General features: G+C 41.0%; 3 protein-coding genes across 13 annotated transcripts in view; all 3 read left to right on the top strand.

Annotated features, from left to right (window-relative positions):
- The window catches only part of rps6ka3b (ribosomal protein S6 kinase, polypeptide 3b), a 26,488-nt gene extending 12,919 nt beyond the window's left edge, over window positions 1-13,569 (top strand). The window contains exons 1-21 of one of the 2 annotated variants that reach the window (XM_017031688.2): window positions 1,754-2,568; window positions 3,663-3,779; window positions 3,956-4,037; window positions 4,676-4,756; window positions 5,042-5,121; window positions 5,270-5,376; window positions 5,467-5,504; window positions 5,586-5,728; window positions 5,811-5,881; window positions 6,738-6,826; window positions 7,483-7,547; window positions 7,629-7,731; window positions 7,834-7,943; window positions 8,280-8,405; window positions 8,498-8,587; window positions 8,672-8,830; window positions 8,914-9,075; window positions 9,323-9,399; window positions 9,535-9,652; window positions 9,741-9,881; window positions 10,180-13,569. In XM_017031688.2, coding sequence (XP_016887177.1) covers window positions 2,476-2,568; window positions 3,663-3,779; window positions 3,956-4,037; window positions 4,676-4,756; window positions 5,042-5,121; window positions 5,270-5,376; window positions 5,467-5,504; window positions 5,586-5,728; window positions 5,811-5,881; window positions 6,738-6,826; window positions 7,483-7,547; window positions 7,629-7,731; window positions 7,834-7,943; window positions 8,280-8,405; window positions 8,498-8,587; window positions 8,672-8,830; window positions 8,914-9,075; window positions 9,323-9,399; window positions 9,535-9,652; window positions 9,741-9,881; window positions 10,180-10,302 — 2,175 coding nt within the window. In that variant the 5' untranslated portion in view covers window positions 1,754-2,475 and the 3' untranslated portion in view covers window positions 10,303-13,569. Of the gene's footprint in view, window positions 1-1,753; window positions 2,569-3,662; window positions 3,780-3,955; window positions 4,038-4,675; window positions 4,757-5,041; window positions 5,122-5,269; window positions 5,377-5,466; window positions 5,505-5,585; window positions 5,729-5,810; window positions 5,882-6,737; window positions 6,827-7,482; window positions 7,548-7,628; window positions 7,732-7,833; window positions 7,944-8,279; window positions 8,406-8,497; window positions 8,588-8,671; window positions 8,831-8,913; window positions 9,076-9,322; window positions 9,400-9,534; window positions 9,653-9,740; window positions 9,882-10,179 lie in introns of those variants that run through there. The other variant, XM_008307844.3, reaches the window with a different exon arrangement.
- Window positions 13,570-14,230: 661 nt separating this feature from the next.
- On the top strand, window positions 14,231-18,010 carry eif1axb (eukaryotic translation initiation factor 1A X-linked b). Its single transcript, XM_008307842.3, has 7 exons — window positions 14,231-14,400; window positions 15,667-15,750; window positions 15,985-16,088; window positions 16,232-16,282; window positions 16,426-16,507; window positions 16,739-16,830; window positions 16,946-18,010. The coding sequence occupies exons 1-7, from the start codon at window positions 14,385-14,387 to the stop codon at window positions 16,949-16,951; spliced, it is 435 nt and encodes a 144-aa protein (XP_008306064.1). The 5' UTR covers window positions 14,231-14,384; the 3' UTR covers window positions 16,952-18,010.
- Window positions 18,011-18,444: 434 nt separating this feature from the next.
- map7d2b (MAP7 domain containing 2b) overlaps window positions 18,445-26,879 on the top strand; it is a 12,788-nt gene continuing 4,353 nt past the window's right edge. For 2 of the 10 annotated variants that reach the window (XM_017031724.2, XM_017031725.2), the window contains exons 1-10: window positions 18,445-18,959; window positions 19,533-19,598; window positions 19,853-20,013; window positions 21,580-21,709; window positions 24,422-24,511; window positions 25,444-25,533; window positions 25,712-25,836; window positions 26,104-26,177; window positions 26,263-26,471; window positions 26,566-26,707. In XM_017031724.2, the coding sequence (XP_016887213.1) occupies window positions 18,926-18,959; window positions 19,533-19,598; window positions 19,853-20,013; window positions 21,580-21,709; window positions 24,422-24,511; window positions 25,444-25,533; window positions 25,712-25,836; window positions 26,104-26,177; window positions 26,263-26,471; window positions 26,566-26,707 (1,121 nt within the window). In that variant the 5' untranslated portion in view covers window positions 18,445-18,925. The remainder of the gene's footprint in view (window positions 18,960-19,532; window positions 19,599-19,852; window positions 20,014-21,579; window positions 21,710-24,421; window positions 24,512-25,443; window positions 25,534-25,711; window positions 25,837-26,103; window positions 26,178-26,262; window positions 26,472-26,565; window positions 26,708-26,879) is intronic. The other 8 variants (XM_017031719.2, XM_017031720.2, XM_017031718.2 and 5 more) reach the window with 8 other exon arrangements.

Below are 26,879 nucleotides of genomic sequence, written 5' to 3'. Positions count from 1 at the left end.
CCTTCGTCCTCGTCCTCTCTAACAGTGACGTGTCCTAACATAAGACTGCTGGGGTTTTTTTGTTTAAAGTATTACAGACTGTTCAGTTACATTAATATAATACATTCTAAATATGTACATTTTGTCTTAAAGTTTAACATAGTTTTTCATTTGACATTATTACTTTGACAGAAACATATTGAAAGTAGTAATTTCAGCCAGAAAATCTGTCAGTTAAAAATGAGACTGATCAAACAGTTGAGAAAATAAATATTTGTTGAAATAAATACTAAATTATAAAACATGAAAAAATAAAATTTTCTGATTGTTTTAGAGCCTGGTTTATTATTTGATAAAATGCCAAAAATTAGGAAAAATGTTTTTAAAAAAAATCCACTGACCTTATGCGTGTGTTGCTGAGTTTGTTTGTGTGTGTGTCTGTGTGTGTGTGTGTGTGTGTGTGTGTGTGTGGGCCGGGAGGGTCAGATTGACGTGGTGTGGTTTCATGTTACCTTCGTCCTCGTCCTCTCTAACAGTGACGTGTCCTAACATAAGACTGCTGGGGTTTTTTTGTTTAAAGTATTACAGACTGTTCAGTTACATTAATATAATACATTCTAAATATGTACATGTGGTCTTAAAGTTTAACATAGTTTTTCATTTGACATTATTACTTTGACAGAAACATATTGAAAGTAGTAATTTCAGCCAGAAAATCTGTCAGTTAAAAATGAGACTGATCAAACAGTTGAGAAAATAAATATTTGTTGAAATAAATACTAAATTATAAAACATGAAAAAATAAAATTTTCTGATTGTTTTAGAGCCTGGTTTATTATTTGATAAAGAGCACAAATAGCAGCAGAGCTAGTTCCCTCTGCATTTTATCTTCAATATATATCTTGAAAAAACAAGAAAGACTTTGTAGTACTTTGATAGTGTTTGAGAGCTTAGCTGATATTATGTAATATCGTATTTCTCCTGTGTCTGATTAAAATGATCAGTGCTGCCAGATCACAGCCACTGCAGCTTCTCTGAGTTGGTGCAGTTTGTTTTAATTTAATGTGATTATTGTAATGTGATGATCAGGGAGCCCTAATGACATCAAAGTGAATCTCTGCTCACTAGAGACTCTTTAATTAAATGTGATTGTGGACAGATGATGAACTGCTGTCGCTGCTGTTGAAGATGTTGCCGTAGCTGCGTCGCCTGTTGTAGTTGAAATTACATATTAAAATATTCTGAAGTGAACCTCCTGCTGTTTCTTCTGAAGCCGTCGCACCTGAAGTACACATGGAGCTGAATCTGCTGCTCCTGAGACAGCTGACCCCGAAGCTGCTCCCACAGATTCTGCTGCCGAACCCAATGACAATTTAGCTGCTTCTGCTGCTAGAGCTAATGAAGTCGTGGCTAAAGTTGAAGCTAAAAGCTAAAGGTTTCTGTTGCTGAATTTGTATTTGCACCTGATGAAGCCAAAGCTGATGTTTCTGATCCTAATGTTGCCACCTAGGCTAAAGCTACTCCAACAGAAGCTGCTGCTGCTGCTGGAGGTTTTGCGAAACCTGACGATGGTAAAGTTGCTGCTGAAGCTGCTGCTGCTGTTGCTGCTGCTGCTGCTGAAGCTGCTGCTGAAGCTGCTGCTGCTGCTGCTGAAGCTGCTGCTGCTGCTGCTGAAGCTGCTGCTGCTGAAGCTGCTGCTGCTGAAGCTGCTGCTGCTGAAGCTGAAGCTGCTCCTCAAGGAAACTGGGCGGGGGGAAATGTTGATCTGGGATTTTTAATACCAGGGTCAGGCTCAGTAGAAATGTAGTTTACATCCCAACAGTACAAAATATTATTTAAAAAAAAGTTCAAGGCGCACAGAGTGTGTGTGTGTGTGAGAGAGCACTGTCAGACCACAGGTGCATGGTTTGCAGTTTTGATCCTGTGATTAAGAGGTGCTACATGAGCATTCTGTCGTCACAGATCTGATCCTCCATCTGTGTTCTGAGTCACACAAACACACACGCACACATTCAACACACAAACACACACTCACAAATACAGAAATACGTAACATACAAACTGAAAAATGTCTTCATTTTTACCTTAAATTACTGTGACATTTTTACCCTCAGTTAAGTGTCTTAAATACTTCCACCGCTGCTGCACAGCTAGACGAATCCCCAACCTTTCTCCAAACACGCACACACAAACGTATACACACACGGCACACAGTCTGCAAATTTATTTCTCTTGGGGACAGGCGAGAATAAGAGAGATAGAGGTGAGAACAGTTCAAATAAAGATAGAAAAAGCGAGAAATTAGAATCGAGAGGGAAGTGAGAGAGAACAGGAGGGAGGAGAGAGAGAGAGAGAGAGAGGGTAAGATTTCTCCAGAGAGAGAGAGACGGAGAGAGAGACGGAGAGAGAGACGGAGAGAGAAATAGAAAGGTAGGGAGACACAGAGAGGCTGAAGTGTCAGTCGGGAGCAGAAAGCGTCCTCTCAGTTGATGCAGCATGTTTGCACCGCACAAACTGGGCCGAAGTCGAGAACACTACAGAACCCACAATGCACTGGGACAACCAGCGGCCAGCACCTGGGAACTGCAGGTATGGAAAAGGACATGAGTCGGATGGAGAGAACAGAGTGCATGATGGGAAAACAAGGAGAGGATGTGGGTAAAAGGTGGATTCCGACTTGCTGGACTGTTAACTGGGGAGATGGTGAGAAGAGGAGGAAGATTAAGAAGAAGCTACTGATTGATGATGGAACTGACACACACACACACACACACGCGCACCAATACATGAACATACAGTTGGATTTTATTGTAATTCTGCCGAAGCTGGAAGCAGGTGTTGGGAGTTTTTTTTCCCTCTCTGTCTTTTGTTAATGTGTGTTTTTGTGTGTGTTTGTGTGTTGTGTATTATAATTTCCCACAGTGTAGTTAATTACCATTCAATAACCTCAGCTTTTTGGCTGATTTATGTTTATTAGGAGCCCGGCTTTGTGCAACATTTGTAAACTTCCTGTTTAGAAACTTTGTGGTTTTACAGAAGAATTTGTATGAGATCTTGTAACATTGAAAAAGTTCCTCTTTTACCTGCAATGTTTCACACTAATTTTTAATATTCTTACCGCAGCAAAGTTTTAAATCAGGATTTATAAAAACCAGTGTAATATTAACTATAATCCATACAGTTTACTGCTCTTGGCTGTGACTCTGGGGATAATTCTCCTGCTGCAGAGAACCTGGCAGCATCCGATGGCTCTGTGATGGTGCTGACTGATGGCTATCTAAAGTACCGTTCAGAGCTTTTAGTGCTCTCCTCTCATCCAGCCTCTGGGCTCCAGGCATGGCCTTCCTCACCTCACTCCTGAAAGCATCGGAAAATAAATGCCTTTTGTTTGTAGAGTATATTTGCTTCTTTTAATCTAACTCATAAATTATTGTTCGATTGGAGTTCCTCGCAGGGATGGGCTTCAGAAGCCAGAACGATAGCTGAAAGTCAGCGGGGGCGAATATTCTAGTGATATACGAACGCTCGGCTGCGACACGTCTTCTTTTTTGGCCTGTTTTTTTATCTACTTTTTAGTACAAATTAGTAGATAAAAATGAGATGAAACAACATTTTTCTGCTGATTTCTGACACTTCACTGTGCAGATGTACGCTCTGAATAACTCCGTGTTTGGATTTGACAGGATGACATGCAGTTCAAGGAGATCAACATCACTCACCATGTGAAGGAGGGATCAGAGAAGGCCGACCCTCGTCAGTTCGAGTTGAGAAAAGTTCTGGGACAAGGCTCCTTCGGCAAGGTACAGCTCTGCAGTGTTTGTGTGTGTGTCCTGGACCCTAACCCTGATTCATGTCCTCCTAATGTTGAATGATGGTGTAAGGACGTCACTGTGATGACTGTGTATCACCATTTATCCTCAGAGCCTAAAATAAGTTCACTAGCAGTTAAACTATTTGGGCGTTTTCTGCCTTGCAGGTGTTTTTGGTGAGAAAGGTCACGGGGCCAGATGCTGGTCAGCTGTACGCCATGAAGGTCCTGAAAAAAGCCACATTAAAAGGTACTTTTCTGCTGCTGCTTTGGTGTTATTATAAAAAGTCAAATAACAGGAATGTTATGGAAGAAATTAGTTGTTCTATAAAGGAATAAAAACTCGAGGGATTTAGCTTTGTTTCTTTGTAAATGAATTCAACACATCAGCTGTGACGTAGACTGAGGCTGACAGACGCTGCAGTTGGAGGCTTTTTGTCAATGTTTTTTTCCCCTCCCACCGTTTGCACAGTCGTCATCACCGAAAATGGAATTTCACACTTGAACCTGAGATTTAGCAAAGATACAAAGAACTGAAGATTTTTTTTTTTCAACACCATAAGTAGTAGGGTTCAGAACTCCACACCTTCTCCCTCTGCTGGCAAAAAATACACAAACATTACTCTGTATGTTTGACTCTTTCTTTGTTTTTGTGTGTTTTCCTTTTTCTAACTTTGTTTTCATGTTTCCGTTTTTTCTCCAGTTTCCGTTTCCTGTTGATTGTTGTTTTAGCTTTTTTCGCTCTTGCTGTGACTCAGATTCTCACTGCTGCCATCTGGGAACTTCAGCAGCCAAAACAGAGACAGAACAAGGGGGATGTTTGGTTTGAGCCTTTCACTCAGATTTAACTGCTGATTTATGTGTTTTCCACTCTGTGTGCGTTTCCAGTTCGTGACCGGGTCAGGACAAAGATGGAGAGAGACATCCTGGTGGAGGTCAACCATCCCTTTATCGTCAAAATGCACTATGGTGAGTCAGCCAATCACAGGCCTTTATGGCCTGATAAATTATTCGAATGCTGTGTCACACCAGCTATTGAGGCTCTCAGGATGTTTTCACAAGCAACAGAAATGTTAAATTTTTATGTTACACTTTTTGTTTTCCCGTCCTTCTTTATGAAAACATCTTTTTTACTTCACCTCCTCTTTACATTTTCTTCCTCCTTAAACATGTCAATTTTTTCTGCCTTCTTGTTCTTCCATCCGTCTTTCTATCCCTCCTTATTTACCCTTTTTCTTGTACTGTTTATACCAGCCTTTCAGACTGAGGGGAAGCTGTACTTGATCTTGGATTTTCTTCGAGGAGGAGATCTCTTCACTCGTCTGTCAAAGGAGGTAAACATCTGCCCCCAGATGTGGGTATCATTTTTTTAAATAGTTAGTTAAATAGTAAGTTCTCAGCAGTAAGAACAGTGACAGAAGAATAGAAAACTGAAGAGAGTTGTTGAGTTTACTCATATGCAGTACATTTGTTGGCCTACAGGTGATGTTCACAGAGGAGGACGTAAAGTTTTACTTGGCTGAACTCGCCCTGGCGCTCGACCACCTTCACGGCCTTGGCATCATTTACAGAGACCTCAAACCGGAGAAGTGTGTAAACGTACACATGAACACACACACACACACACACAAAAGTGCAGAAAATGCTGATATTTCTGTTGTTTTGGTTTTTTTTTTTAGCATCCTGCTGGATGAAGAAGGACACATCAAGTTAACTGGTATGAAATCAATATTTTTTTATTAGTTTTTAATGTGATTTCCTTTATTGCTGACCTCTTTGTGTGCGTGTGTGTGTTCAGACTTTGGCCTCAGCAAGGAGTCGATAGACCACGAGAACAAAGCCTACTCCTTCTGTGGTACTGTAGAGTACATGGCTCCAGAGGTGGTGAACAGGCGAGGACACACACACAGCGCTGACTGGTGGTCATATGGCGTACTCATGGTGAGTGGACACTGGTGAAATTGTGTTCTTGTGGCAGAGAACATCTCTGACGGCACGGATGTTGTTTATTTCCCTCTGTTAGTTTGAGATGCTGACGGGAACGCTGCCATTTCAAGGCAAAGACCGGAAGGAGACGATGACCATGATCCTCAAGTAAGACACTTTATACTCTCTGATCCAATCACACTGAGGGCTTTTATTACAGCACATTTGAGATGATGGAGAGAGAAATTTAGTCAAAATGAGACTTTCTTACATTTGAGATGATGGAGAGAGAAATTTTGTCAAAATGAGACTTTCTTGATTCCTTCGTCTCTGCTGAGAGTGAAGAATGTATGGAGAAGAAACGTTGTGAAGAGGAGGAGGTCGGGGGGGATTGATGCAGTTTTATTGTGAAGAAATGGTCTTGTGTTCAACTTTACTTGCAGAAGGAATAAACTGTAAATGTTATAGTTCTGGTCCAACATTTTGTAGAAATACAACTAAAGGTTTGACCATAATAAAACAGTTTTACTGTTTTAATTGTTTTCAAACCTTCTACAGATAAAATTTTATCTAAGAAGAAAAAGTAAACTAGAAAAAAAAAACACGTACGACAGAGAATTTACAAAAGTTTACCAAAAACCCCTTTTTATTTAGTTTCCGGCTAACTGTTCACACACACCAAACAGTTTGTCATGTTTTATATTTTCTCTGGGCCCTAATTTATAACGTTCCAGGAAATGGTGAGAACTGATTCTGACCACATATAGAAAAAGAAAAAAAATGTGACTCTCAGGAAACATAAACGCGTTTCCTCCGTTGTCTCACTTTCATTCCCGGTGTCTTTCTTTAAAGAAAATGCTGATGCCTCTCTCTACAGAATGCTGACAGTGTTTCCTGTTCCTTTTGGTTTGGATATGCAATATGGACATTTGATGATGGTTATATGTCCCTGCAACTGTTTTTGTCCTTTCAGTTTACAATTCAGGACATTTGTTTTCTTCCCCTCTCCTTCTCCCTGTCACAGGGCCAAACTGGGAATGCCTCAGTTCCTCAGCTCCGAAGCTCAGAGTCTCCTCAGGAACCTCTTCAAACGCAACCCCGCCAACAGATTAGGTTGGTTCTTTTTCTGTAGAACCGCATGAGCAGAGCTGAATCAATAATGTCATCCCACATCTTGACAAATTTAGAGCCTGAGTCACATGCAGAGAATCTAATCTGCTGCAGATGAAGACGAGATACTGAAAGAGGGAAATGAGACACTTGTGCTTAAGTCTCTCTTTAATGTAACTCCCTTCCCAACACAGTCTTACGTTGTAGATAGAATAACCATATAATCTGAGGTTCAAGAGTTCAAAAGAAGAATTCTAGGTTTTTCACTAAGTAAATGTATTCAGATTATTTGTATTTTTTCTTGACAAAAGTAGGGAAACAATTTAAAAGATCAGCTGTATCAAGTTCAAACTAAAAAGTAATTTTAAAAGAGGTTTATTTCTTGGAGAAAATGTTATTTAAAAGAGGTTTATTTCTTGGAGAAATTTAGAGTTTTAGAAAAACTCTAAAGTTGTTATTTTTGGTTGTTTTTTGTTTTATTAAATTAGAGATTGTAATCGTTTCTCAATAGAAATTAAACCAAATTTGTCATTGAAAATTATATTAATCACTGAGGTTGATTTTGAAAACCCAGACTTAGTCTGCCCCCCACTGTTCATCAAGTGCTGTAGCACTCTCACACCACAACTGAAGATGATAATGACGTTTTCTATTGACAGGAGCTGGACCAGACGGAGTAGAAGAGATTAAGAGACATTCCTTCTTCAGCACCATTGACTGGAATGTTAGTAAAACACAAACCAAACCATTTTAAAACAAGTTAAAAGTGTCAGAGAATCAACATTCTCGTCCTCTTTCTCATCAGAAACTCTTTCGGAGAGAAATTCACCCTCCTTTTAAACCAGCCGCTGGTCGACCAGATGACACATTCCACTTTGACCCTGAGTTCACTGCAAAAACACCCAGAGGTAAATTCTGATTTCCACCTTTCTTCCTCACCACCTTGCCTGACATCCAGTTGATTAGAACATGAAGAGATTCACAGCTGTGTATTTGTGTTCTCGCCTCAGACTCTCCAGGTGTTCCTCCCAGTGCTAATGCCCATCAGCTCTTCAGAGGATTCAGCTTTGTGGCGATCACAGAGGAGGAAACACAACCATTGCCCAACACAATAGTTCAGGTACACACACACACACACATTCACACACTGGCTGCCAGTACTGAATAGATTAGTTCAATTTAACCAGTGTCTGCTGACGTTAAACACCTGGCTGCCACAAAGGCTAAATAAATGTCGAGGACAAAGGGTTTGTAAAACAGACATTATTTTTATTTCCCCTTGTTATTACTAATGTAATGGCAGTGCCTTGGACATGAAGATTTACAAATGAATTGACCCAATTTCTGGGTCAAAATATTTTACCATTGAGCTCAGTGTTTCCACCCACAGATGTAGGTTTTATACACAGCCCAAATACTGAATAATCCAACATATACTTGTGTGTATTTCCTACAGCAACTTCACCGCAGTACGTCGCTGTTCTCAGACGTCTACGACATCAAAGAGGACATTGGCGTCGGCTCCTACTCCATCTGTAAACGCTGCGTACACAAAGGCACCGGAATGGAGTACGCTGTCAAGGTAACAACACAGAAATAAAACCTGGCAGAGACTGGGGGTGAGTTATACGACTTGACCTGATCAGAGACGTCTTACCCCTGCGCCTGCTTCAGATTATCAGCAAATCAAAGCGAGACCCAACAGAAGAGGTGGAGATCCTGCTGAGATACGGACAACATCCCAACATCATCACACTGAAGGACGTACGTGAAACAAACTCATCTTCTCTACGTCTCGCCTGCTCTGTCGTGGTAAAGAAACTAAAATCTGGTTTTCCACTGTCGCAGGTTTACGATGACGGCCGCTCCGTCTACCTGGTGATGGAGCTGATGAAAGGTGGAGAGCTGCTGGACAAAATCCTGCGACAGAAGTTCTTCTCTGAGCGAGAAGCCAGTGCTGTTCTCTACACCATCACCAAGACGGTGGAGTACCTGCACGTACAGGGGGTAAATCCTGAAAAGAATGTGTATAAAACACACAGCAGAAAGAAGACCTCCACTCTAAAAACTAACAACAAACACATTTACAGGTGGTGCACAGAGACCTGAAGCCCAGTAACATCCTCTATGTGGACGAGAGCGGGAACGCCGAGTCCATCAGGATCTGTGACTTTGGTTTTGCCAAACAGCTGCGAGCGGAGAACGGCCTGCTCATGACGCCCTGCTACACTGCAAACTTTGTTGCACCAGAGGTAACAGCCGCTCAGATCTTTCTTAAGGCGAAAGAACCGGAGTAGTCTGAAAGCTTTTTATTTATTTATTTGCAGAGATTTTAAATGATATATGTTTTCAGTATAGATCTTCCCTACAAACCCAAAAAATGTACCGCAGAAGTAACTGAAGGAAATATTCTTTAACCACAGGAAACGCCATTGGTTTGGTGTAAAGTGAAGAACGTTGCACTGTGACTTCACACTCACTCTTCTCTGTTGGTGTCAGGTATTAAAAAAGCAAGGTTATGACGCAGCCTGTGACATCTGGAGCCTGGGAGTTCTGCTCTACACCATGTTAACAGGGTGAGTGTTTCAGAGCAATGTGTTTACACGGTCCCACTGTCTCTGTCCTTGCTAATGTGCATAGAAAGAGCAAAGCACAGACCAAATTCTTTCAGTGAAACTGAAACTTAGGTGTCACTGGTGTCGTCTCTGCAGCTTCACTCCCTTTGCTAATGGACCAGAGGACACACCAGAGGAGATTCTGGCTCGTATCGGCAGCGGGAAGTTCTCACTCACTGGGGGATACTGGACATCTGTCTCCACGGAGGCTAAGGTGAGGACGCCAAAAATCAAAGGTTTTTCTGTTGTTTGTTTTAGTAGTAAACACTTCTCTGAGTTCTCTGTGACTCCTGTTCTCTCAGGATTTGGTGTCTCGGATGCTGCATGTGGACCCACACCAGCGGCTGACAGCAGGTCAAGTCCTCAGACATCCGTGGGTGACACACAGAGACCAGCTGCCTAAGTACACGCTCAACAGGCACGACGCACCACATCTGGTTAAGGTAACGCTTCTTCTCCTTAATGCACAGCGGTCAAATGTGCTGCTGAAGTGAACAATTGGTATAACGTTTCTTTTGACCAAGGGAACCAACCCAAGAGACTGGGCTTCAGTTTTAATTTTAAAAATCAAACATCAAGGGAGCTGCTGCTAATAATTTAAAATCTTGTCCTACTTCAATAAAATCCTACAGTAATACAGTTACACTTCTAAAAAAGGTTGACAAATAAGTAATACGCTATTTTTCTTGATTTGCGTTTTATTTAAATAAATAAAAATCCTTCCCTCTTTCTGTCCACTAGGGTGCGATGGCTGCCACCTACTCTGCCCTCAACAGGAACGTCCCTCCAGTCCTAGACCCTGTGGGCTGTTCCACTTTGGCACAACGGAGGGGGATGAAGAAGATCACCTCTACTGCTCTGTGAACTTTAACCCCCCCCACACCCTCACCCCTCCCCTCCTATCAACTCAGACCTCGATCTGACCTCTGCTGGACCCTCTACCCTCCTCTCCCGTCCACTCTGGGATGGTCCGGCAGGACAGACTACTGATGAAGCCAGGAACTGCTAACGCCAAAATATGAGCAAAGAGTTGGCCACTGATGCCTGGCCCTGCCCCCCCCTCCACTTCTTGTCCCTCCCCTGCACCTTAGCAGACTCCTCTGATTGGCTTATATCGCTGTCTTAAAGTAGAGTCTTACTCTGGTTTGGCGTCACCAATCGTCAGTTCTGCAGTGTCTTTTCTTCTCTGCTGTCGAGGCTCAGTCTTCCAGCAGAAGTTTTGCTTCGGACAATCAAAACTGCCTCATTAAAATTCCCAGAGCAGCATCAGGAAAATGAAAGAACTGTGTTTACTCGCTTCAAAACCAATGGAAAGATCTGCTGAACACACACACACACACACACACACTGAGCTAACGTATGTATTTAAAAGGAAACTATTGTTTTTGTTATTCAAACCTCGCATTTTTTGTGTGGGGATGGGCATTTAAAAAATCGGAAACAAACGTAGCTGGAAATTATTTCACAAATATTGTGGTTTTTCTCATTGCTGCCCAATGACGATTAGGAATTTATTCTGTGTCCTCCCCAGACCAGCTGTTAGCCAAAGGGCCGAGGCCTCAGGTCTCACAAAAGCTATGACAATCTGTGCAACATGTCCATAATAACCCACATCAAAGGATGTAGAAAAAAAGCACACAGGAGTTGTTGTTCCACGACTGAGTTGAAGTGTGATGTGTTGAATATTGATTTGTTTTAAGTCCTCGGTTTATGTCTTTTCACCTCAATGACATAAACCAATCATACAAGGTAGCAGTTGACCTGCTGACCTTTTGTCCAGACATGATAAATGTGTAAGAGCGGATGGATTTAAGGTGGAAAAACCTCCTCAGATGTTGTAGACCTGGAGTGGAATACATTCTAGTTGGATATTTGTTGGCAGTTGTATGTAAGTACAGCTTGAAAACAAACAAGAGTTGATGCTCCCTCTCCACCGGGTTTAAACGTTACACAGCACAGTAGTTATGGCCCTTGTTTTCAGGTCATTGTGAAGCTCGAGTCATCCCTCAAATCAGACAGAAGTGATCAATAAATAGATTCCTATCATAGCCTTGTATACTGAGACAGTACTATGGTCTGCTTTCTTTGGTTGACCATTTTATTTTCGTATAATTTCAGTTTTCATTCTCTCTCAACAGTCTGAAGAATCAGCTTTTTGTGCCTCGGTTCCGGGACGTATGTGATTTTCTTAAGTGTAGAGGACGAGCGTTTTTAACAGAGCTGAGCTGCCGCTTAACTTACACTGCCTCTGTGTGGAGGAAATAAGAACTGCATTACTTATTACTCTGATTACAGCTGTTGTCACATTAACTGTCAGTCCATGAGCCATGCTTATCCCTACTGTGTTAATAGACTTCCTTTTTTACGCCTGACTGGCCTTAAGGGTGACGTCATAAATGTTTGCGGTTAGTGGCAGGAGACAGTTAGTCAGCGATTAGCAGACTAGCTCACACTTTAAAAAAAGATTTATGCTACTTCCATATTGTACTGTAGAGTCTGGTCTTAACTCAACATTTGTAAGAAAAAGGGAGACTTTGTGAGTGTATTTGGAAAGTAAGTCAGAGTCAGTTTCAAAGGAATTCAAATGTGACCATTCAACCCTTTTGAGCCTTGAAAACAGTTCAATACTGCAGCACACAAACGGTTTGGGCGAGGGTATTATTACCTCAATGTCACACTGTAGTAAAGGCGAAAAATTAAAAAAAAAATCAGTCAGTTCAGCCAATAAACTGTTTCTGTTAAAAACAACAATTGTAGATCAACACAAACAGGATTTGTTTTTGTTTTTTACTGTAACGCCTGCACAAATCACTTCACCATTTTCACGTGCCCCCTCTCTATTATGCACTGCACCAAATTATGCACGAAGATAGACATTTACAACAATCAAAATAGGAAAAAGTATAATGTAAAAACCTGCAACATGTTTTTGTTTTCTTTGGTCGTCAACAAGTTTCACTGAAAGTGGAGAATTTTCTGTACGAGCCATGTGATCACTGTCACGCAATGATGACACAAATGAACCGCAGAGCAAAATGTAAATACTCCTCACTAAACAAACTCAGGTTTCTACAAATCAAAGAGGATGCATTCTGTAAACGCCACGAGGGCGTGGTTATAAAGCACACACACAAAACGCAGGATGGCGCTGCAGTTTCTAAATAATGAGAAGAAGAGGAAGAAGATTTTTTTTTCTTTCAAAACCAAAGTCTTGGTCTGATGTTGGGACAATTTGTCTTCAGGTGGTTTTTGTTATGAAATCCAACTCTTTAATCATGATGTGTTGATGAGCCTGCAGACAGTTAACTGAACCCTTTAGATCCTTGTCATAAGTTGATGTGATGTCTGATGGGTAAAACTATTAAGTTAGTTCACCCAAACAACTAGAAAGACAAACTACTGGGAGTACTACTACTGGAAGAAGTACAGCAAACAAGACTTACACTTGATCTGGCACAAGATTTAAATTGCAATTTAAGACTAGCACACACTCCCCCTAGTGCCGGGGTTTAATATGCAACTTGGAAAAGTGTCTTAGCCTGTGATGCAAATTAAAATTATTGATGATTTCCAGATCAGGTGACTAATTACAGCACAAACCTCCACTGGGCTGCACAACAACCATTCACTATCTGTAAAATCATAGCCATTTAATTGACAAGATCTGCCTGTGATGCAAAGAAACCACTAAATGAAAAAGGTGCCAAATTGACTGCATATAAAAGTCATAGAGAGGACACGGCATCTATTCTGTGATTCGATGACCAGGATCATCATCATCTTCTTCCTCTTCTTCAACCTACAGCGTTCATTAAGGTGAATCGTGGGAGACTTTTTTTCGTCGCTGCTCTTAGACGAAATGTTTGTGTTTGTGGATTTGCATATGAAATAAATATATATATAAGTTGATCTGGGATAAAGGAATGTAAAAGGAACGATAAAACTTTTTTTTCCTGTAACTGTAAAAAGGTGAACAGCTTTTTCTCTCTTCTTCCTCTTCTCGGTTTCCTGCTCCTGTCACAGATGCAGTCAGTCCTGCTGCTGCTCCAACTCTCTGTTTTTGTATCTGCACTGAGAGTTGGACTTTATACAAAAAAAAAAAACAATAAAATGGATGAAAAACCACACAAATATGCATGCTGACATTTATTGAGCACTTATAAATAAATTCAAATATAGAGCAGTGTCAAATTATAAACAAATATATATATATGTTACTTTTTCTTCTGTTGCAGCTTTAATTTTATTTTAAACTTTAAAACATAATTACAACAATTGAATTTTAGGTTTTGTTAAGTACGACTGAATCTCAAAGTGTTAAAAAGGTTACTTGGAATTATTGTCAATGTTCAGTCTATATAAACAGAGAGCCCGCTACAAACGTCAAATTGCTGCTCCGAGCAGAGACTGCACCCTCTGGCGGCAAGATGTAACACAGCAATGGTTTTAATTTTTTAAATTTCATGTAAAGAAATTATTATTGACGGACAATTACTCCATGTTATTGTTTACCCTATTATCAGCTTTTTCTTCAACAATGTCCCAAGTCATTTTATACCCAGAAAATAATTTTAAATATTATTTCAGACCACTTATACGTCTTTGTTGCTGCGACACACCAATTTTCCCATCGAAACCCTAAACAAAAATTTCAACCTAAACTATATATTAATTTATCAACTTCTTATCTGCGTTACTTTTACCTTTGAAGAAATAACGCGACAACAGGCGTTTGTCACTGTAACCATTTCCTGTTTGAATAAAGCACCGGTATTTTTGAATCTGGTATTTTGCGCATGCTCGGAGCAACTGAGACTCCAGTATTATCTGTGGTTAGCCAAGCTCACATTAGCTTCCGCTAACACTGTCTTTTCATACGGGACTTTAAAATCCAAACACGCGTATCCACCTACTGAGCGGATTTACGTGAATTCACGTGAAAGAATATGCCCAAAAATAAAGGTATGATCGTAATCTAAGCCGTGCTCGTATATGTTCTTGGGTTTTCGCTGATTGTCGTCTGACCGTGTACAACCCGCCGCTCTAACCCAGGCATTGAAAACGTGACACGGTTAGTGGCTAACGCTGGTTAGCATCGGCGTCAGAGACAGGTTGATCCTTATTGCCTCTGTCTAACATCCAAACGGCACAGAAACGTAGATTCATCCGGGGTTGGTGAACATCTACAATATAACACGTTGTTACACTTGAGTAGTTAAATCACAACAGCTGCCAATTTTAGCTGCTAACCAGCTAACTAGCCGTTCTCTGCTAACCATTGGTTATACCCCACCCGGACTGAACCGTAACGTTTCTAATTTATCCTTAACTAAGCCGTAATGACACCACTAAACTGTAAAACGAGTTATTTGGTTAGCTCTTTGACTGTTTTGACTTCGTAGGCGAAGTGACGTATCGTTTGGTCCAGTGTCTGATTCATGAGTAAGATGACGGTAATTCTAACATCTATTATCCTAATGTGACTCGACACCTGGAATGTCCAATTTTTACGTAGCTATTAGTTAACGTACCAGCACTCCATTGTTATTAATCACGAGAGCATCAATTATGGTCTGTTGTTCAAGTTTTAATCCATTGTTGAAAGCATCTGTAACCTTTAACACAGTTAGCTGCTAGGTGGTTTCTACCGGCCTTTAAAAATATGTGGTATTTACGGTATGACATTACCATCTAGATTTCAAAAGACAACAGCAACTCGGGTTCTATTAGGTTTTGTAATTTATAATATGTACAATACCAACGTGAGCGGCACCTATTGAGACAGATGTTGTAGTCCTCAGTACAGCATACGTTGTTAGTAGTTACTTTTAATGTTACTATATGAAGTTATCCATACTTTGCAGTGTCTTTTATCCATTATTCTGAATTAGGAAAGAGTCTTGTCCAAAACGGTCACCTGGTTGTCAAAAGTCATAGACATTATCTTTCAGAGAATTACAAAAAAAAAACTGTTTTCTAAGCACTATATTGATTTTTGTCAATGTTTCAGTTCTGTCAATAATCAATTATTGTTAATATTCTGTTCATTTTCTTAAGGAGTGACGCCTTAGTATTCATATGTCAGTGTTTGAACGATGTATAATCTTTGTGTGTGAGAGAACGTGTTTTCCTTTATATTTGTATAGTTATTGGCAGATTACCTTTTTAGTAGCCTGAAGTGAAAGACTAAACACACCATTGACTAAATCATCTCATCTGTGCTAACAGGTAAAGGAGGAAAGAATCGGCGACGTGGAAAGAACGAGAATGAGTCTGAGAAGAGGGAGCTGGTGTTCAAAGAGGACGGACAGGGTGAGTTTCAGCAACACTTCAGGTTTGATGTAGTTAATGTGTTCACATTCATTCAGGGTTATTAATGCTGTCTCTCCTACTTTTAATATGTTTTTGCATTGAAAATATTCATAAGACCTGGTACTATTTCCTGTGTGAAAGCAGGTGTTGTTCCCATCACTAGTATTTTGTGTGCTTGGCTAACTTGATGACTGATCAAATTGATTTGGATTCTGTTATCTATGTGATTTTTAGAGTATGCTCAGGTGATCAAGATGTTGGGGAATGGACGTTTGGAAGCCATGTGTTTCGACGGCACCAAGAGGCTCTGTCACATCAGGGGGAAACTCCGGAAAAAGGTGGGAATGTTGCGAGCGCTGTTACCTAATAACTACAGTGGAGCATATGCAGAGCATCCTGTGATGTAACATTGGATCAGCCTGGACCAAACTGTTTTTGTTTGTGAGACGTGTGTCGTAATCTGGTTGTTTCTGTTTTACAGGTTTGGATTAACACGTCGGACATCATCCTGGTGGGACTAAGGGATTACCAGGTACATTATCCTTGTAATCCTAACGTTGACCCTCACTGTGAGGACATTGCTCTTCTTTAATTTCACAGACACAGACAACATCTGTCTGAAATATAAGTATTATTTCTTAACATATCTCATTTAAACAACAATCTTTCTTCCAGGACAACAAAGCTGACGTCATCCTGAAGTACAACCCAGATGAGGCTCGCAGTTTGAAAGTGTACGGGGAACTGCCAGAGCACGGTGAGTAGGCTGCAAAAAAAAATAAAAATGACGGGCATTAAAACTTGATGGCAACTACAGGAAAAACACAAACCGGAAAGCTTCTAGTACTGCTATTGTGGAACACATAGTTCTTGGTACCGTCCCTGGTTCCTCTTGTAGAAATGTACATCAAGCTTAGTTCAAAATTCTTCGTCACTAACATTTCTTCCAGTTAAGTACTTCCTGTCTAACCTGGTCTTGTTATCACAGCCAAACTGGACCTGGATGCTCTGGGTAACATGGACGATGAGGTGCAGTTCGATGACGATTACGACGTCAGTGACGACGACGAGATCGAGGACGTAAGTCTTCATTTTTAATTTCAAACATTTTCTAAATGTTGGTGAAAAATGTATTTCAGATAAAAGATGGAAAAATTATGAATTAGACAAATGTTTCTCTTTTTTTCTTTTCTAGATTTAATCAGCTGCGTCTGAAGGAGGGAATGTTGGACTTTACTACACTTGCTCCTATTGAAATATCTGGAGCCGTAACATCGATGAAAATTCTAATTTTTAATCTACGTCAAAACAACAGTTTATTAACAAACATAAATATGTTTCAAGTCATTAAGCATCAGATTTTTTTTTTTATTTTGAAAGATTTTTGCATAAAAACACGTCAAGATTTCTGTAAGTTTATTTAGCTCCTGCTTTAGTACCACAGTGTGCAGCTGGGGGGCACTACAGCTGGACTGCAGATTCAGATTGGGCTGATTTATCAGCATAAAAGGAGCTCCTAGTGTAGCTAGTTTTTTTTTTTTTTTTTTTGTTTGTTTTTTAAAAAAATTCTTCTGGCATTCTGCCGCCTCATTCGCTTAGTCGTAGCTCATTTTTTCCCTTAAACAAAGACATGACTGCAAACAATCTCACACAAGAAACAATATCTTTTAAAGAAAATGGTATATTTATATGGATTTCACATTTGCTGTGGAATTTAAATGAAGTTTCAGAATCTCTGGGTTTAACAATAAAAGGACAGAGTCATTCTTGTTTTCTTTCTTTATTGCATATAGTGTTAGACATTTTAAGTCATTATTTCATTTGCTGGTTTTAGAAAAAAAAATCTGCAAATTAAGTTGATTGCTGTTCCCTAAATTCAAAGAATACTTTCACAAGAATCTTTTCACTGTTTGTGTGTGTGTGTTCTTTCTGTTTTCTTTTTTTGCTGCTCACTCTTACAGTTTCAACACAGCAACGTTGGCCTGTATGTCTCAGAACAGCTGTTTCTAATAAACTGGCCCAACATCAAGGCAGCTCCACCTGCTCTAACGTGCTCTACATTGTACCAAGATGGTAGTTATAAACAGAATATATTTTCCTCTTCCCTCATGAATCCTCCCTACAGGTGGCGTTGTAACTAATTTTGGGCACTGCTGCTCTGAACACAACATGGCCTGACCCTGCTGTAGAACTGAATTTACAGAAAACTATTGTACAATGATGTTTAAAGGTTGGGTTTCCAATAAAGGTCTGAAATCTTCCTCAGAGTAAAGTGCTTTGAAAACCTGAAGCCATTTTAAATTTTTGATGAAATTGAACCAGGTGCCAAATAAAGTGCAAACATTTATTTCTTTTAGCTCACACTGCTCTAACCCTGCGACACTCCTGACGTCAGCAAACTTTTACAATCAAAATGGTCTGTATGGAAAGGCACTACGGAAGCCTAGCTGGATGATTTAATATCGGGTTTTAAAAATAAAATTACATATCTATACCGTGGAAGAATTAGGCCCCAGTCACATGACGTCCGATGAGAAGTTATAGATTACACCAGGACATCTGATCCTGAGTCAGTGTGGATTTACTACGGATGGATGTTTGTGGATGCGTGATTTAGGACAATCGTTTCCTGTTATTGGCAAAAATACATTTCTTTATATAGTTTACATGTGTAATGACTCAAGTGTGTTTGGGAGAGCGAGAGGTGACGTCACAAAGCCACGTGTTTCGTGGCATGAAGCACATAAAGGGATTCGAAAACGTCAGAAAGGACAGTGATGGCGTCACGTTGCAGAAAGTCTTTGAACAAGAAGTTAGTTTCACATTTTAGTTTTTAGCGATTTCAACGAGGCTCAAACTACTTTATCACATTATACTACATCCACTATCATTATAATTATTACACAATTATTAATTATTATAGACTTATAGACTAAAACAAAAGTGACAACAACCTAACCTAAATCAAATCTTCACCGAATATAAACAAATAAAAAGAGGTGTATATTAATGTGTTTTTAGACGTTGTTTGTCTCCGGTAGTGACGTCACTGATGCGGCTGTCGAGGGATGGAGCTCAGTTTCTTCATAGATGTTGCCAATGACAAACTGACTTCAACAACCACCTCGTCAGTGCAGTCAGTTTAACAGCTCAGAGAGATTCCTGTAACGACAAGATGACGACCCAGGAGGAGACTGATCTGAGAGCAGGTAAGAAGATATCTGTTACCGCTGCCTCTGCTGTCACTGCTGATGCTGAAGCTGCTGCGGCTGAGGCGGAATCTACTGCGGCTTCACCATCATATAAGTATTTAAATAAGGGTAAACAAAGAAAAAAAAGATCCTATAGATAACGATGCTATGTATGTTGTTCTAAGAGAATGTAGGATTAATCTGTGATTGGATGTTTTATTGAAAATGTCAGTTTAGTAGGTGTCACGTGAGCAGCAGTGAGTGTAGTGTGATTTGGGATATTTTTAGCTACTGTGCTACTTCGGTATGTTCAACCCAAAATGCACAGAGACAATCGTTTATTCCGCATCACAGCACAGAGCAGATGATGATCCACTGCAGGTCCAGAGCTGTTGGTTTATGTCCTTTACTCAAATCTAACCTCAGTGACACAAACTGACCACACGGGGCAGCAGCAGACCAGCAGCTAATGCATTCCTGGGCTAATAGATAGTTTTATCTATGGATTTCGGCATAAGAAGTTGACATTAAAATGGGTTGAAATGGTATAATGTGATTAACGCCTTCCCTTATTCCGACTTCTGCCTTTAGACTCTGGACTGGAGTTAGCAAAAGAAGGACGGAGAAATAGAGAAAAGACCCAAGGTACGAAACACTGTGAGTGAACACACAAATATCTCAGAAACTGGGAATGATTAGCCAAAAGAGAGACAATTGTTAAACGATGAATCCAAAATAGATGCATGTATTGTATTTATGTGTTTACACATGAATCACCAGAAATGGATATGATGTTAAAATAGCTATAAAAATAGGTAAAAGCCTCAAAATATGTGTATATGATATTTTAATAAAAATGTAAGAGAGCATCTAATTAACTTGTCTGTGTTTAACTGTATGTCTTTTCACAGATCTGTCCGAGGTACTGCGGGAGAAGGAGCGTCGAGCCCAGCAGCAGCTGGAGCGCTGCGCTGAGGAGCAAAGGAGGAAGATGGAGGAGCAGAAGAAGAAGGATAAGCGACGTAGAGTGGCTGCAGAGGAGAAGAGGAAGAAGTATCAGGAGGCAGAGAAGGTCAGTGTTCACACGATATGATAAAAACACACACACACACACAAAGTTCTCCGATATGATAAAAACACACACACACACAAAGTTCTGAGGAGAGAACACCCCACCTTTGGCAAAAGTTGTCAATATTTGTAACTGTTCACGACCATGTGATCAATAATCCCCGGTGACTAAATCACTATTGATTTATGACACATCGATTCATGTTGAAATTGTCCAGAACCAGTTGATTTTGGTTTTTGAGCAAACCTCTACCCACCAACACAACACCTGAGGAGGCAGTTTCATACATACTCCCTTCACATGCTGTTATGTTATTGTCTGTCCAACTCCAGCTGCTTCAAAAAGTAACTGCCATTTATTAAATTAAGTTGACCTTAAGGTTAGCTAGCCCAAAAAGTTTGACTTTAGACCCTGGCCTTGTTTACTCTCCTGTAGCCTCCATTTTAAAAATGCTATCAGCTGTCACCTTTAGCATAGTAAATATTTAAAACAGCTGGTATGGATGTCAGTGTATTTATGTATTTATGTATGTATATGTGTGTGTGTGGGTGTGTGTGAGTGAGAGAGCCTGGTTTGCACAGTTTATGCAGTGAGCCTCGGTTCACATTGACTGTCTGTTCCGGAAAGAGTCATGTGATTGGCTGGCAGTGATGTCATCTCTCTGGAGACTGGCGTTATTATGTCATTATGTTATGCAGATGAGGAGGAGAAGGAGGTTTTGTTAGCTGTTAGCATGCAAACAAAGCCTTTAAATCAATAAAGGCAGTGACAGCAGTGACCTGGTGTCTCTGCGGAGCAGCTCGTCACTTCAACACACCTCCATCATATGATGGAGGTTAAATCATTCAGACAGGAGGAGGGTTAACAATGACAACGATGTGAAGAATCTCACAAATAATAAATACTTGGTCATGTAAATCAGGTCAAATCATATTTTTTTAAATAATACAACCGTGTTTATTTACAAATCTCTGGCCCAGCCTCCTGCTAAAATCTGTAAATGAGAAATTTACAAACATATTAAAAAATAATATCAAGACACATTGAAGGGATCATTTGTTTTAAAATAAAAATAGATGTAATTTTTTATTTTTATAATAAATATGTAATTGTGTTAATAGCCATTATACAGTACAGTTAAAAAAACACAATGCAGAGTGTGTGTGTGTGTAATTATGGGTGGGTGGCTTGATGTGTTGCACTTTGGCCCCTCCCCTCTGATAAAACCCCTCTAGGCAATAGACTCAGTCATTTCAGAGAGAGAGAGAGAGAGAGAGGCAGACAGAAGTACTGTAGAGAGAGAGAGAGAGAGAGAGCTGCTGTATTATGTATGCGTGAGTGACAAAGCGTCGGTGGGCGATCGAGCAGTGGTCAGTGTGTTGTTGAGGTGACAGCAGTGAGGGCGAGGTTCTTTCTGCTGCTGCTGCTGCCGCTGCTGTTGTTGCTGCGGTAACCATGATGGCGCAGCATCCCTCTCCTCCCTGTGGATCACCGGGAGGCCGTCGCCGTAGTGACGGCTCAGCTCGTGAATGTCTTTTCTTTCCCGTCTCTGAACGCAACGAGAAGGAGAGGCTGGAGGCCATGGTCCGTCGGAGAGCTGGGACCAGTGAGACCAGTGCTGGAGGAGGTGCTTTGGAGCAGCTGGACAACAGGCCTAAACGCTGGACTTGGGGAGGACCACCAGATGGAGCAGAGGGTGAGTGACGACGATGATGATGATGACATGACGGGAATGATCAGAAAATAAACAATAAAAATATGACATGCATGTGATGATGTCAGAGGAGGTTTGGTTTGAGACGTCGACCAGGGTGGAGACTGATGATGATGATGATGATGATGATGATGGTAAAGACAAGGAGTGAGAGGTGTTTTGGGGGGAGAAGGAGGATAAAGAGGAGGTCTGGGGGTCAGGATGAGGGGGATGGTAGGAGGAGAAGATAAAGGGTGTGGACAAGGGGGAAGAGGAGGAAGTAGAAATGTGAGGAGCGATGTGATGGAAAAGGGTGTGGAGGCTGCAGCGACGCAGGAGCTGCTTTGTCTAAAAACCTCACCAGGGTTGTTTCAGTTTCATCCAGTGCTGGGGTTTTTTTAAACAGGGTCAGAAACTTTCACTCTGTATTGTCTTGACTCTCTGGTCCAGAGACTGTGGAAACTGATGACAAAATAGATTCCCATGTTTTAGTAACACTGCATTGCTATGTGTTGATGCTAACGCTAACACAGGCAGGAGATGGAGATGGATTGAAACTCAAAAAGTCACTTCTTCTTCTGTGCAAACACCACTGTAGATCACAGAGCACCTCCCTGTGCATGTGGCAGGATTTGAGTGATTATGTGAAGTAGTAAAGATTTGACAGAATCAACAAATGGAAAAATCAAGCAACATTTTGAAGGTCTCATCTCAGCAAGACGCTTGCTACAAAATAATTCATAACCAGCTCCATTTTTGGTCCAAGACATTTTTGGTGATGTGAGAATTACATTGTGACAAAAAAGTTTTGGTGATGTGAGAATTACATTGTGAAAAAATCATGTCTACCCAGTGTGATGCAGCTACAGATATACAGGGCTGATGTTTGGTGTCACTGTTAACGTTTCCATCGTTGGCGTTTTGTCACCAACAGTTTCATGGCAGCTTTACTGTGCCATGTTACTCTAGGCCCAAGACAAACACTTTGACTGTGAACCATCTGACATCCCGTTGATAGATTTACTACGATCCATTTTTGGTTTTGTCAGTGGAAACATAACGTCTTTAAGTCTACTATTCATATCTACTTAATTAGGATTTACCACACAAACATGTCACAGGTGACTTATGATAGTAGCTGTGCCACAGCACCACGTAGTGGTCAGAAATTGTTCTCTTCCTCTCTAAAACAAACAAGTCCAGACTTGAAGCAATTTGTTTGAATATTAAAATACTTTCGGTGTCACAGCGCCGCTCAGTGTTCAATGTATGTGTGACAGTTCTTTTGTTTTATGACGCTCATGACGTTAATGGTCAAAAGAAAATCATTGAGTTCCATTTAGCTTCCTTAGTTTAGTGTGTGTGCATTCTGTATTTTGTTTATAAATCAAAATGGCTGCTGTATTCAGGACTCTTACCCAAGTAACCTTAAACGCACCACATCGACCCAGACAACGTGGGACACAAGGATGTGGACTGTGAAAACGTTCACCTGTCTTCACTGTCCGACTCCTTCCTTCACATCTTCACTAGTTTTACGTCCTGTGGTGCAATGAAAACACTGCCGGTCGGTTTTTTTTCTCCCTCTGAGCTGCTTTTAAAACACCATCAATAATTCACAGTCCATCATCAGTCCTCGGCTCAGGAATCTGAGTCTGACTCCCAGCAGCTGGACTGGCTCCGGCCTGGCTGACAGTGTCACTGCTCTGGGATCAGTTCAGATCAGGAGAAGGATGACTGCAGCAGAAACAGCAGTGTGGTCTCATCTTACAGCACCACTGTGTTAAAGGACACAGGCGCAGTAAAGATCCTGTGTGTGTGTGTGTGTGTGTGTGTTTGTGCCTTTACTGCTGCCTGCAGTATTCATCACCAGCCTTTTCCTCAAACGTGTGCAGTCACTTTAATCAGACTTTCACGATCAACCATACATCACCCCACGACCCAGAGAGACTGTTGGACAGTCAGTTAAATGAACCCAGGCAGAAACAACTGTAAATAAACAAAGCCCAGACAAAAAGGTCAATGGCTGATTATAATAGATCAACACACCCATGCATGACCCAGTGATTGAGAATGGTCAGACTTTAGGGTGAAATGAATGAAGGGAATGATGTGAAAGATTTATTTTGACTCTGTAGTAATATGGCCAGAAGGCCATGTTTTTGTTAAGAAATAATGTATATAATAACGTAATTTAGTGCTAGCTAACAGACCTGAGCTACTACCTGAATAACACCTACTACCTAATAATTAAAGGTTAATGTAATTAATTGGGTTACAGAAAAAAATCCATTAAAAACAAATGAACTTAACTATCAATTATAATATTTCACCCTGTGATTTAGCATGAACGCTAACATGTTGATATTAAACCACAAATATTTTGTTGGATTTGTCCCTTGTGGAGAAGGTAAATCAACACCAGCTATCACCAACTAGGAGCTGTGTATTTTGATGGGCAGCCATTTTGGATCTGAGATTAGTTTGCAAACAGAAGCTAAACGAACATGTTTGAGCTATGCTAACAGTAAGCTTGGTGTGATTCCATCCCTGCTTGATGTGATTGCACTCAGAGCATTTTTATTTTTGCAGGATATCTGCTTTTGTGAGTAGATGTTGTTTGTTTGCCTCTCTGTTCGAATGAGAAATAACCTTTTTCGCACGTGCCAGTGTGTAACGCTTTGCTTTCTCCGCTGCACCTCACCTGCTGCCCAGGTAAACCTAAAACCCCGCTGTGCCATGCCATTGGCTCTGCTCTGCCCAATGAGCTTCCTGCTGCTCCTCGTGCCAACCAATCCCGCTACGGTACTGACCACATGACTCATAAGTTTGTGTGTGTGTGTGTGTGTGTGTGTGTGCAAGCCACGCTCATGCTATTTTTCCGCCGCAATTCTCCTGCAGCTCTTCCCGGGTCTGCATGTCTGTGGGAGTCTTTCACACTGGAATGTTACGTCACCGATGTCTGTTTAACCATATGGACATTTATACTGTTAGGTTAAGGTTGTTTTATTACGAGGGTGAAGATTGGACGAGTCATTTATTTGTAAAACATTCTCATTTTGTTGTGTTGTTCAGAATGACCCTGGACCAAATAGTGAAATATGCAAACAATCCAAGCCAAATCCACAGGGGGAATAGAAAATCTTCTCATATTTAATGTTTAATGCGTTGTTTAAATCTTAAGCTCGGCTTCTGTAGCCTCTAAACCATAGTCGTTTTAAAAGTAAGAAATCAATCGTATTTAACGCAATATTGCTAGTAAAAAAACGGATTGAAATTTGTGTTTGGATTGTTTGCTACTTGATAAAAGTTGGTTCCGATGTAAAAGACGTTTTAAAGTACAAACATTAATCTGGTATAGTTTTCATGAACATTCTGACGACTTGTCGTGTATTTTGGTCACTGTGGTATCTCCAGGTTTTCAACCATCACATTTTCCTTCCACATTTTTCCCGTGACTCCATGGTCTTGATGAAGCCATCTTCAGTCACTCTCTGCTCCTGCTCCTCCTGCTTGATCTCCATCTCCTGTCACAAGAGTTAATCCATGCAACAGATCTTTCATCTGCAGGACTGATTTTTCCGATTGTCACGTGACCGTCGTTTTTGTCCTCGTTGTTTAAGGGCGTTTGTGTTGAACATTTTTATCATTGATCCAGTCTCTTAACCACACACTCAGTAGGTGAACAACACACCCTGAATCACTGATGGCTGTTGTGGCTCCTATGTCTTTATCAGTTGCTGACTTCCTGTCTCCGCCTCCTACGGATGCACCAATGAACAAACAGTTGTCGAACTCTTCAGCTGCGCTTCATTCACCAGAGAGAGGTGAAAAATAAATGATGTTACTCAGACGCTAAATAGCATTTGTTGTTTTTAAAGGCGCTGTGTTTTTTAATGATGATCGTTATACGATTTCTTTGTCAATCCTCCGCGTAAACATTGGTCTTCCTTTTCATCTGTGTGTTCATTTAAATCTGTTGGTGTGTGTGTGTGTATCCATCAGTGTCTTCTGTGTCTCATCCAACAGCTTCCCAGAACAACAACAACCAGAGAGTGATCAGAAGTTCCTCCAACCGCAAGAGCATCGCTGGACTTCCAGAAGAGATGTCCAGATCCAAGACCCCCTCGGTCAGAGCTGTGTCTCATCCAACAGCTTCCCAGAACAACAACAACCAGAGAGTGATCAGAAGTTCCTCCAACCGCAAGAGCATCGCTGGACTTCCAGAAGAGATGTCCAGATCCAAGACCCCCACGGTCAGAGAGAGAATCAAACACACACACACACACACACATAAACACACACACACACCATGAAAGATACAAATTGGTTAGAAAAAAACTAGCCTTTCTAATACAAGTCTTAAAATGTAACATGTGAATTAATGTGACCTCTAGGGGGAGACTCCAAACACACCCGTCCGCAGTTCTTCCTTCAAGACCAACGGCAAAGGAACAGCTACACCTAAACGGTAACAGCCAACCCCTCGTAACCCCCCCCCCCTCATACCCTGACAGATGACTTCATATAATAATATAATGTATCTGTGTTTCCAGTGTGAGAACGGCCAGGAGTCGGGCTCAGTCACCCTGTTCTCCGGGTCAGTACCCTCCTTCCCCGCTCAGACACAGGGCCTCCACTCCTGGTACTGAAGACAAGGTTCATCCTGAGGTCAAAGGTCACAGCACCCTCGAGAGAAAATCCACCAAATCTGAGAATTCAGAGAAGAAGATTCCTAAATCCACCAGCAGGGAACTAACTGCAGGTAAACACACGGTGTCGGACCGAGGCTCCGCAGCTTTAGTTTAAAATGGAACTATAACTATATTGAGCCGCCTTTTGTTGTTCTCCACACACAGAGTCCCCGTCGACACCTACAGGAGGCAGGAGCGTCGGAGGCACGACAGATGCTGAGGAGGCGTCAAAGCTGCTGGCAGAGAGACGGCGTCAGGCCAGAATACAGAAGGAGCTGGAGGAGAGGCAGAGGCAGGAGGAGGAGAGGTGTGTGTGTGCGTTTGTGTGTATCTACATATATATATATATATATACTGTATATATTAACTAGCAACTATCCCAATTATAAAAATGATTTAGACCAGGTTAACCTTTTTTCTAGGGATAGTTTGTGACCACATCTGTGTAAATGTAACATTTATAAAATGTCTGCAGACTG

This window comes from Cynoglossus semilaevis, chromosome 3, assembly GCF_000523025.1.
Source record: "Cynoglossus semilaevis isolate Cse_v1.0 chromosome 3, Cse_v1.0, whole genome shotgun sequence".
Lineage (NCBI taxonomy): Eukaryota > Metazoa > Chordata > Actinopteri > Pleuronectiformes > Cynoglossidae > Cynoglossus > Cynoglossus semilaevis.
Note: the sequence above shows the minus strand (reverse complement) of the source record. Positions and strands in the feature narration are given on the sequence as shown.